The 11228-nt window shown below is 41.6% G+C and overlaps 2 protein-coding genes across 4 annotated transcripts; both read right to left on the reverse strand.

Moving 5' to 3' along the window:
- Nucleotides 1–295: 295 nt before the first annotated feature.
- Nucleotides 296–5561, reverse strand: wu:fe05a04 (oocyte zinc finger protein XlCOF28). 3 transcript variants are annotated; one of them, XM_035164493.1, is made up of 4 exons: nt 5308–5561; nt 4185–4682; nt 2748–3709; nt 296–1614 (listed from the first exon to the last, which is right to left on the reverse strand). In XM_035164493.1, the coding sequence occupies exons 2-4, from the start codon at nt 4669–4671 to the stop codon at nt 958–960; spliced, it is 2106 nt and encodes a 701-aa protein (XP_035020384.1). In that variant the 5' UTR covers nt 4672–4682; nt 5308–5561; the 3' UTR covers nt 296–957. The 3 variants fall into 3 exon arrangements, with proteins under 3 accessions (XP_035020384.1, XP_035020382.1, XP_035020383.1); XM_035164491.2 differs by having other exon boundaries at nt 5185–5561; XM_035164492.2 differs by having other exon boundaries at nt 5172–5561.
- A 1318-nt stretch (nt 5562–6879) lies between these two features.
- On the reverse strand, nt 6880–10969 carry LOC118114029 (zinc finger protein 574-like). Its single transcript, XM_035164218.2, has 6 exons — nt 10876–10969; nt 10522–10757; nt 9676–9853; nt 9465–9580; nt 8873–9016; nt 6880–8661 (listed from the first exon to the last, which is right to left on the reverse strand). The coding sequence occupies exons 3-6, from the start codon at nt 9818–9820 to the stop codon at nt 7822–7824; spliced, it is 1245 nt and encodes a 414-aa protein (XP_035020109.1). The 5' UTR covers nt 9821–9853; nt 10522–10757; nt 10876–10969; the 3' UTR covers nt 6880–7821.
- Between the last annotated feature and the right edge of the window lie 259 nt (nt 10970–11228).

An 11228-nucleotide genomic window follows, 5' to 3' on the forward strand; every position in this document is an offset into this window, starting at 1 on the left:
TGTTTACCCCGAAACTCCAAAAGTGTTTTGTGGACCCAAACACTTCACTCACCCCTCCATTGGCATAGTGGTGAGTAGATAATGAGTGAATTTTCATTTGTGGGTGAACTACACCCTTAACCCTCAAACAGCACTTTGAATTTGTGAGGACCAGCCAAAATGTCCTCACAAAGTCAAAATGTCCTCACAATGATGGTATTGAACTAAAATTGGCCCCCATAACTATAAACAGACATGCGCACACACTCACACAGCAGTCTTGTAGATTTACAAATGAAGAATGTCAACACATACATCAGCTGATATTGCATGAAAGACATGTTTATTTGCATTTAGAAAAACATAAACATACCTGCAAACTTTTCAATATCAAGTATTATTGTAATATTATTGAGAGGTGCTGTTATTTACTTATTTATTCATCCATATAATACTTAACATAGAACTAAAGGTAAAGTGTATATAGACAAAAATGCATCCATTTCAAGTTTTCAGCTGAATACCAAGAAACCCAGTGTTTTCATTTAACTTAATAACAGATCCATAAACCCAAGTATACTGCAGAGACTTATAATTATTACAGTACCATTTTGCTCTGGTTGCCTAAGTCACAAGTCTTATTCAGAAATAAAATTCAGAAGAATGGAGATCGGAACATTTTGTTAGGATTTAAGACCAAAAAAATGTGTCTTTTCTTAAAGCAGAAGTCATACAGTAATCCGATAGAGGGGCCGATAGAGATATAAATCTACTCATACACATGGAAGAAGAAATTCTGCCCTGTCATTTATCCACATTTACGTAACGACAGGGACAGAAAAATAGCAGGAGAGTCCTATGAATGGTAGAAAATGTGACCTGCCTTCAACGCATTTAACTTCTCCTTAACCGAACATGCAGGGTGTGAAACGTCAACCCTTAAACCTTAATTTCTTTCTCTGGCATCCTGTTTATCAGCTAGCAGGACTTCGCTGACCCTAAATCACAATCCGAGCCATCAGACTGAGGCTCTTTCTTAATATCCACGATTAGTTCAGAGGAAGTATTAAGAGGGGAGAGATCCATCTGGTCCATTTTGCACTGCTTCACTTCAGTATCGGCCTCTCCTGGATTTGTTGTAACAATTGCTTCAGTGTCACTGCTTTTACGAACTTGTTTTTCGGTGCCATTAGTTTCTCCTGAGATTTCAAATTCTTGATGCTCATTTTTAACAGTGTGAAGAGGAATGTCGCTCAGAGCAGACTTGGATGAGTTACACTTCTTAGACAAATCCAAAGGTGCTTCACATTCTGGATCCTGTTTAATACCAGTTGCCAAATCCAGAGGGCTGTTCGGCTGCACTCCAAGAGCAGCATCCGCTCCAAGGTGTGTAGAAATCGCATGTGAGAGGGGAGCGCCGTTGGCTTCAGTTGGACACACGGGAAGAAACAAAACAAGTTTAACACCGGGGGGCGGGTGTTTGTCAAGGGTTAGCTTCCATAATCCGTCTGGTGGACCAGACCCAGCGGCAAGCATGGCGACTACGTTTGCTGGACTTGATGAGTCTGGTTTTGCACTGAGCTTCCTTTTCTCAGATGAAGAGGTCTTTGAAGCCGGATGCTTTTTGGGAGCACTCTGAAATGGGAAAGACAACAGACACATGTCAGTGACCAAAAATAATATATAATACATAAGTGTGACATGCCAATACAACCAACATAAGGATATTAAAAGTTATACCTAAGGCTCATTTACGCTGCCTCTACATATGATAAGGGATACGTCCATATTAAACAATGTAAACATCACTGTCCACATACTTCCAATGCGTTTGTTGTTGGATGTTGTTAAGCAATACATCCACTAGAGGGCAGCGCTGAATCGAAAGTTTATGACATCTACAAACATGGCAACAGCAGAGGAGGTTGTAATAGTGTAACTTAGATTTGTCTGTTTACTCAGATGAAATAAGATCATACAGATGCCTGTAGTTTAACAACTCACAGTCTCACTTCAAAAAGTTCTGCTTTGGTAAAACTTCTTCTTGTCTTATGGTTCCCTCTTTTTCAACTACTGGCAATGCTTTTTTTAAGTGGTGAAGCAAATAATTTCACAAAATGTCAAACTATTTTTTTTTAAATTATTATAACGGGCAAGAGAGTGGCTGTTTGTTACTGGTAAATGAATAAACACAAACAACCAACATTTTCTGCAAACCTACATTCTATATAAAAAAGAACTTATCAGAAAAATCCTCCAAAAAGTGGCCTACCACTAGCATTGAGTGCATTTTACAGTACACGTGCACTAGTATCCTGGTATTATCTGGTTTAACCGAATGATGCGTCACAAAAGTAAACATCTCAAATTGTGTTTTTAAAAACGGGAACTGCTATCTTGAGAATCCAGGAAGTGTTTTCTAGGTTATAGATTGACAAACAAAGAGCTCATTGATTAGTAGATCAGTCGATAGACAGAAAGATTATCTGTGTCCATATTTAAGCAAAAATTGTTCCAACTTCTCCAGTGTGACCCCACCTTCACAGCTATTAAATTCACATTTTAGTACATTTTAAATTGAACTACTGTTTGTTTTGCAGTTTGAATGTCTTGAGGTTGAATCATTTGAAGTAGATTCAAATTAAATCAACGGCTGCATGGGAGGTCAGAAATGTAACTTTACCAAAAAGAAAACGATGCTTTAGAAAATAGGTGGATGCAGTTAAAAACAGTGTTATTGTCTTTTAAAACTCTGTCCCAACACTTACCCCAGGCTTAGGCGTTTTCCCACAGGTCTTGAGGTGGCTGTCATAGTTCTGCTGGTGGGGAAAGCCAAGTCCGCAGCTCTGACAAAGGCAGGGTGACTGACCAGCATGACCGCCCATGTGGGACATTAACAGCAAGGCTGACCGGAACCCCTTTCCACATTCAGCACATTTCAGTACCCTCTGGTGAGCTCCGGCGTGTTTCTTAAGCTCTTCTGAACTATCAAACATCTGTCCGCACTCCAAGCACCTGATCTCATCCCCTTTAGGCTCTTGGTTACCCCAGCAGCCTGTGTCCTTTTTGTGCTGCTGGAAGTCCTGCTGACTAACAAACTCTCTCAGACATGCGACACAGTGTAAACGTTCAGGTTCACACTTGTGTTGGCGGTACAGCACTGCCAGGCGGAAGTGGCAGCGGCATCGTACGCAGGTGTAAGGCAGCAAACCAAGATGGGAGAAGCTGTGTTTCAGGAGAGCATTCTTCCTAGTAAAGGTCTTTGAGCAGTCTGTGCATTTTAAAGCACGGTGGCACAGCTTCTTCCGGTGGCGCACAAGGGATTTCGGAGAGGAGAAATTGCGGCCACACACTTCACAAACAACAGGGAGCGTACATTTGTGTAACCGCACATGCGACTCGCACAACTCCAGAGAAGTAAACACATGTTTACACATGTCGCACTCGTAGAACTCGTTCTCAAAGTGAGTTTTCGACAGGTGGACCTCCAGATCCTTCTGTGACGCAAAACTCACGCGACAAACTCTGCATGTGAGACGGCCCGCTTTGGTCTCAGCATGTGTGCGCAGGTGGACTCGGTAGTTGTAAATCTGGCAGAAGCGCTTCCCACATTCAGCACAACAATATGGGCGTGCTCCGGTATGCAGGTTCATATGGTCCTGCAGCTCTAATTTGGAGGGAAGCTGGAGATTGCAGACACTGCAGCTGTAGCAGTCTGAAGGACTCGACGCTGGAGAAAGAAGAACAAAATTTGATATGGGATAGATCATGATCAAATATGTACACTAAAGAGACAGGTGTAAAATGGAATATTAGAAATAATCAGAGGACTGACATGTTCTGGTTCAGTTGGTATCACCTTACATCAGATTTAAAAAGGAATAAATGGCAATAATCTATAATTCATTACTGTTAACAAATCCTGTTAATCACTAAAACAGATGTGATCTCTCAATGTATTTTTTAGGAAAAATGTTTCAAGACTTATTCCTCTAAAAAGCAGCATCCAAATCAAGCCAGATGACTTCAACTCCACATAAATGTTTTGTTATTGTTTGTTATATTTGTCAGTGCGCTACCTGAAATAATAACTTAGTACAAGACAAGCATTAAGACTGTGTAATCAGTCAGCACCAGTATACCTGCACATATTGCATTTTGAATTCAAGCAGTTCAATTGTACATTTGTAGAGTTTCAGTCATACCATTGTTTAGCCTGTCTTCTTCTTCTTCATTGTCCTCTTCTACGTCAACCTCTTCTTCCTCATACACATCTGAGACTTCACTGTCATCTGACTCATCCTCCACACCCTGCTGCTCCTCTGTGGAACCGTCCTGTGCAGCTTCTCCATTGTGTACACTTTCCTGTTCGTCTTCTTTCTCGTTAATGATCAGCCGTGGCTCGTCCGTCTGTCCAGCGGTGGGAACATCCACTGTGGTGTCTGAAAGCTCTAAGTGTGCAGCCTGGTCATCGTGCACACTCTGTGCAGGAGGTAGTCTTTTACCATGTGTGGTCCGTTTTGCTGGACCCGCTTCCTCGCCATCCAGTGACAGCAGTCTTCGTTTGTGTGTGTTGGACAGAGAGGTGGCAGGGTGACTGGACGCTTCTAAGACTGAGGTGTCCGGTGGCTGCAGGAGGCCCGGAAATCCCAGCTCCGTCAGCTGGATATCAATGGTATATTCAATGGACATGACTGCTGGCTCTGTCAGGGTGACACACAGTGAGGGACAGGCGTTCAAATAAATAGCAGGTGATGCTCGAGGTTATGGGTTAAAGTTTAAAGGTTCAGCGTGTAGAATGTAGTGACATCTAGTGGTGAAGTCTCGTGTTGCAGATGAATACCCCTCACCCTCCCCTTCAAAACATGAAAGAGAACCTGTGTTAGCCTTCATCTGTCCTAAAAACTGGTGTTCTGTTTGTCCAGTCTGGGCTACTATAGCTACCCCCGGCCCCCGTATATTGGACCCGCTTCTGATGTAAATATGAAGTATTTAAATATAGAGGGACCATTCTACAGTAAAGAAAACAACAATCTGTACAATTTAGATGATCACACACACAAGTAAAAACATCACTAGGATTATTTCTATATTCTGCCAGTAGATCCCTTTCACCTAAATCTTACACACTGAACCTGTAAGACATAGCATTTAAGTTTATTATGAAACTGGACTCATGATGAACAAATAACCTTTTCTCCCAACCTGACGAGCGCCTACATGTGTGACACGTCCTCCAGCTCTTCGTTTCCGTCCTTCTTCGATTTGCGACAGAAGTTGGCAAACAACTTCCCCATGGAAATTATTCTACGACACACCCGAGCTCACCTGGCGGGAGGAGCCGCTAACAAACGGCGCGCGCTTCAGAACGATGGGAACATTCGCTTTATCCTCGACGTTCGCTGCTCCGCTTGGGTTCAAAACGACTTTTATACGTAGATAAAACACCGAACTAAGGGATTTGACCAGACGACGTGATAACAGAGCGATGAAAAGAGCAGAACAGGAAGATACACACAGTCACTTGCCCCGATGACAGACGAGAACCGAATGAGGAAAAGAGAAAACAGCACAGCAAGAAGAGGGGATCTGAGCGCTCGTGCACACCCAGCGTCTTGGAGGGGTACTACATGTCAGAACAGCAACACAGCTATTCTACCAAGAAGATGAGTAATGTGCAGTGCAGTCTCTAAGTTTAACAATGAATAAGAACATACATTTACAAAAAGTTAGTTACTCCCAGTCATAAGTCTCCATAACTTGATTAAAGGGATAGTTCACCCAAAAATGAAAATTCACTCATTATCTACTCCCCACAATGCAGATGGAGGGGTGGGTGAAGTGTTTGGGTCAACAAAACACTTTTGGCGTTTCAGGGGTAAACAGCGTTGCAGCTAAATCTGATACAATTGAAGCGAATGGTGACCGATTCTTCAAACAACAGAAAAAAACATTAAATGCCTCCATACTGCTCCTTTGGTGTCATCCAAGTGTCTGTAAGCCCCGACATTCAAATTCGAAGAATGGGTCTCTTTGATTGTATAGGACGTGGCTGCAACACTGTTTACCCCTGAAACTCCAAAAGTGTTATGTGGACTCAAACACTTCACCCACCCCTCCATCGGCATAGTGGTGAGTAGATAGAGTGAATTTTCATTTTTGGGTGAACTAACCCTTTAATAGCATGTTTGTTGGAAATTCAAATACGCTCCATACAGTTAATGTTGTTACCACATTTGCAACCAGTGTCACACTACACCTTTGAATGTATATAGTATTAGTATAGCATTGTATTTGACTATTCTTTTTAGTAAGCTCTTACTACCTTGCTAATGAATATGATGAAAACAAAATAAAAACACAAGGCAAAAGATAGCATAACGGGAGCAGATATAACATAAAAACCAAATACTTCATGTTACTTAAAGTCTATTGTCCAAACACCTCAAGCTTATTGGGAAACTATTCCAAACAAACACATTGAGCTCAAAAAGCAGCTAATAAGTAATTTACTTCAGAGTACAATAAAATGAAATTTGCTGCAGCTTTACTTACATAAGGACATGTATATTATATGATTTTAGACTGCTTCTGTTGTACAGGACTTCTAAATAACCCAGTTCCACTGTTGTCTATGAACATTGCTGCAAATAATGTGCAATGTAAATATAGCTGTGCAATAATAGGACGTGCAATTCAAAGAGTAAAGATAGAGTAAGCATAACTCACATTTGTCTCAATTATGCTGTTTGGTAGGAAATAATATTAACATTAAACAGGCCCATATGACATGCAGTGTGCGAGTACAAATACTGAGATCAACACTTACGATATAAGTCCACTTTTCAGGTTGTTTTCTGTATTGGAAGTGAGTGACAATAAAGACAGAAAGGCACGTAATTTCATCAGCAGCCTCCCTTAGGATAGCATGTTTTATTACTTTTTTTTTTGCAGTGTCCAGACACATTGCAGTGGGGAGAGAAACAATCCAATCAGCGAATAACATGATATACACAGATCCTTATGGGACTCAAAAGTATTACAAAGCAACGAGTTCCATTTCAGAAATGTCTAAGACATGAAGTATTATTCTAATAAGTGAAAAAATAAAGGAGAACCTTTTTACACTGCGAGAAAAATCATGATTACAGGGGATCGTTTCTGCCCACAAGCCAAACCACTCCACAATGAATCTGAAGAAATTGGCCAAAATAAAATGTAAGCAGAACGCAATGTTGTTAAAAAAAATATTTTTCAATGAGACTTAATTTAGAAAGGAACATAATCAAAATATTAAGTGTTAAAAAAATGCACAATATGAACCAGAAGCTGTACATAACATTTCTTTTGACACACATTCAAACATATCATTACTAGCATCTAATTTGCTTCATAATATGTACTTACCCAATCGGTTTTGAAAAAAAAGGAGGAAAAAAACATTAAAAACATTTTACCACAAAGTGAGTTAAACTCAAGACAGTTATAAATTCACACCACACGCATTTCACGCATAAAAAAACTGAAACAAATCATAAAAAAAAAGAAGTTAATCAGGACTATTTGTTTTTACAAATAAACTATGTTCTGTGACAAAGGGTGTAATAGATGGATTTAACATTTGGTTAGTCAATTGAGAACATGTGTCTGTTTGTCCATAGTTTAATCAGCTCATTATCAATAAGTCAACCCAAAATTAGCTAAAACGTCATTCTCAAAACCATTTCAAACTCATCTGAAACCATGGTGTGGAGCATCAAATCTTCAATATTGAAAAAAAGGACAATTCCTGGCTAAAATCTTCAAAAACCATACACTTTTTAAAATGTCCCCATAACTCAATTATCTCTTTGCAGTTGGGTCTTCGGACTTTTCATCCGGGTGGCTTTTTTGGTGAGCTTTCAAGGTGCGCTCACGGCCAAAGCTCTTTCCGCAGGTCGGACAGGCAAAGCGGCCGACAGCATGAGCCCTGGACATGTGGGCGTCCAGCTGCTCAGGGCGGGCAAAGCTCTCTTCACATTCGTCACAGGGGTGGGCTTTCCGCGGGGCGTGTTTCTCCTTCTTGTGAGCGCGGAGCTGAATCAAGCTGGAGAATGAGAGGTCACATTCAGGACAGGGGTGCTGACGCAGGGGTGCTGGGTCTACTTTAGGTTTCTTCTCCTTTCCTGAAGCTTGGCCTTCATCCTCTGGGGTCTTTTCTTCCGTTTCGGATTTTGCTGCTGCTTTAGGAGGGCGGCCTCGCTTTGCTAAACGTGGCTTTCCCTTCTCCTCAGGTGGAGGTGGTGCTGACTCGGATGTGCTGCTGGCCGTCACCGCTTCCTCAGGTGCTTCTGCCTCATCCTTCTTTTTCTGCTTTCCCTTTTTCTCAGCAACAGCCGGTTCTTCGGTTTTGGAAGGACGTCCGCGTTTCTTGGCGGATGAAGAGCTGTCGTTGCATTGCTGACCTTCCGGGTATTTCTCCTGGTGAGCGACCAGCTCGGACTCCTTTTCAAAGCCCTGACCACACTTCTTGCATTGATGGGTTTTCACAGGCTCCTCTGGCTGTGGTGGGGTCTCTACATCTGGGCGGGGGTGCTGGATCAGGCGATGAGTACGCAGAAGTCCAGCACTCCGGAAGGTTTCATTGCAATCTTTACAGACCAACTGTTTCTCCGGACACACTTGTCTTCTATGGGTTGTGAGCTGCATAAGTGAGGAGTAAAATGTTAAACACAACCTTTACATAAGTAGTATTAACCTAGAAGGTGTTTAGAATTTGACAATAGGAACATAGTTTTAATTGTATAAAAGATAATAATTTCAGATAATAACATTCATGGGATTACTCAGTTTTAATATTAGCAGTGATTATGAAGAAATGTTCTGTAAAGAAAAACTACAATATTATACGCACTTCAGAGAATGTTTTAAAGCTCTCCTTGCAGTGAACACATTTGAAGGGCTTGTCATCCTTGCTGTGGGTTGGCTGGTGCGCCGTCAGTTCCTCAGATGACAGAAATGTGCGATCACACACATAACATGTGAACAATGTGTTTCCCTGTAAAAAATAAAAATACAAAAGTATTCAAGATTAAGAACTTCTCGGTGTATCAAATTCACTCAGTTCAAGGACAAAGCAGGCAACAGGAGTCATTCTTAATAGTCGACTTTCTTGAATTACAATTCCGGTACCTTTAAACTCTTATGGAAAATACTCAAATATCAGAAATAATATATATATATATATATAATGTAGGTGCCAAAAGCATTTAAAAATGCTTCCATACCTATTTAAGTAGCATGCACAATTTGTCAGGGGCAAGGGGACCCTGGCTGCAACTTAAAGACTATAAAACTCAGTGTAAATATGTGCTTATGGAAGTGTGTCATAAACACCAATTCAAAGAGGTATTAATATGTATATATACATTGTTTTAGAAATTTGTGAGTGGCTCAAATTGCCACTGTTTCTACTGAACTACATGAACTAGCATTGTGAAACTCACCTGCTGAAGCTGTTGCTTATACTCTTCCCGGTGGCTCTTCTTCATGTGCCTTTCCTTGGCTTTGGCACTGCAGAATGTGATGAAGCACTGGAAACACTGCAGGTTTTCATGCTGGTCTGGAGGGTGGAGATGTAAAAGAATTACATGAGGGATCCACGTGTGGTCTTTCATTTGCATTCAATAAACATGTTATGGCCACTGTGTAACTTACAGGACTGAACAGCGGGGAGAGGGGGTCCATTCAAAGTGATGGGCTTGTACGGCTCTGCTGGTTTTGCCGGGGGGGCTACAGGAGGTGGGTCTGGGAGCCCCCGGCCCATCACTATCTCCTCTATGTTCAAAATATCAGAGTCCATCCTGGGAGGCTGGCGGGTCACAACAAATTCCCTCTGGTTTAAAAAAGATGGAGGCAGAAAGACACAGCAGCAGTTTGATTAACAGCGGGAAACTACACGGGTTTAATCCCGCAGACGTCGGGATTTACATTAACAAGCAATTATGTTCAACAGATGATTATATACGAATAATCGGCAGCACTAGTTAGGCTGTAACAATAAAGTGGTTGTTTATAAAGACACATTTTGCAAAGCTTCGCGGTTTTTTAACTATGAGTCCAGTTTCTCGCTGTGATCACTCAAGTTGCAGCTCATCCTGGCTAACGTACGTTAGGGCCGCTAGCTGTGCTAACTAGCTGCGTGCAAGCTTACGGACATCCGGCCGTGTGTTAGCTGATTAAAATGCATTACCGAGTCTATCTGGAAAATAACTGCGATTTAAACAAAAGATATGTGCACCAGTTTAATGCCTGCACACGTAGCTAAAGCTAATCGTAAAGAAAACAGCCCATCGAGCGGGCTAACGCTAGCTAGCAGTTAGCGCTAACAACACGGGCTGCCATTCAAAACGGACCGAAGACTTTTTCTCTCACCAAACCAACTTTGAACTTTTAACACACACGCGGATCTCCCACTAATAAATATCACGCACGTTAATATCTGTGCGTGTTGTACGCGATTTCTATAACAAGCTAGTAAAAGTGAGTAAACGCCAGCGTTACCTCTGCCCGCTCTTTGAATGTAGTTTGACTGAGGGAGAGTTGACCTCACAGAAGCACAACACACAGAGCGGCTCCCTCACTTCCTGGCGCGGTGTGTTGTGATCACAGTACAACTAAGATGGCCGCCGGTCACTCCTCAGTACCAGTGTATGTTCACCGCATGTTAGAGGAGAGTGTTCAGAGATAAATGAACAAAGCTCGATCTGTCGTCTTGCTCCGTGGCTCGTGCAGAGAAGCTAATGATGACAAAAAACGGAAGAAACAGAAGCATTGCGTGGAAGCGAAACACGTGACTTCAACTTCAAACCTTGTTATAAAATAAAGCAAATCACGGTTTAAATATGTTAAGTTCACCTGTTGATCCCAAGCACTGCGACTGTACAGCTTTATATGTGTGTGTTTGGGAGTTGGACTCGTCTCATTTTCTATCAACTCTAGTTCTATGACTGATCTTCGTCACGTGACCAAATACAACTTGGTGAAAAGTACTTCTTGTAATTTTCACTCACTCAGCTTCAGTCGTTTTGTTGATCTCCCTCAGCCACACAGAGACGTTCCTTTATTTCACATCAGTGACCACGTGTTTACAAGCACATGTAGAAAGCTGTGGAAAACATTACATATACTATCTTACTAAATCAACTTCTCACTTCCCTCAACATTTAGAGGTCCATTTTCAATAAATATACACCATGTGTTTCTTCAAA

This window comes from Hippoglossus stenolepis, chromosome 8, assembly GCF_022539355.2.
Source record: "Hippoglossus stenolepis isolate QCI-W04-F060 chromosome 8, HSTE1.2, whole genome shotgun sequence".
Taxonomy (NCBI): Eukaryota; Metazoa; Chordata; class Actinopteri; order Pleuronectiformes; family Pleuronectidae; genus Hippoglossus; species Hippoglossus stenolepis.

Coding starts and splice junctions, on each gene's coding strand:
- LOC118114029 (XM_035164218.2), bottom strand. CDS start 9,820: ATGGACTCTGATATTTTGAACATAGAGGAGATAGTGATGGGCCGGGGG. Junction 9,581..9,675: donor TCTCCCCGCTGTTCAGTCCT/GTAAGTTACACA, acceptor TCCACCCTCCAG/ACCAGCATGAAAACCTGCAG. Junction 9,017..9,464: donor ATAAGCAACAGCTTCAGCAG/GTGAGTTTCACA, acceptor TATTTTTTACAG/GGAAACACATTGTTCACATG.
- wu:fe05a04 (XM_035164493.1), bottom strand. CDS start 4,671: ATGTCCATTGAATATACCATTGATATCCAGCTGACGGAGCTGGGATTT. Junction 3,710..4,184: donor AGAAGACAGGCTAAACAATG/GTATGACTGAAA, acceptor TTCTTTCTCCAG/CGTCGAGTCCTTCAGACTGC. Junction 1,615..2,747: donor GGAAAACGCCTAAGCCTGGG/GTAAGTGTTGGG, acceptor TTCCCATTTCAG/AGTGCTCCCAAAAAGCATCC.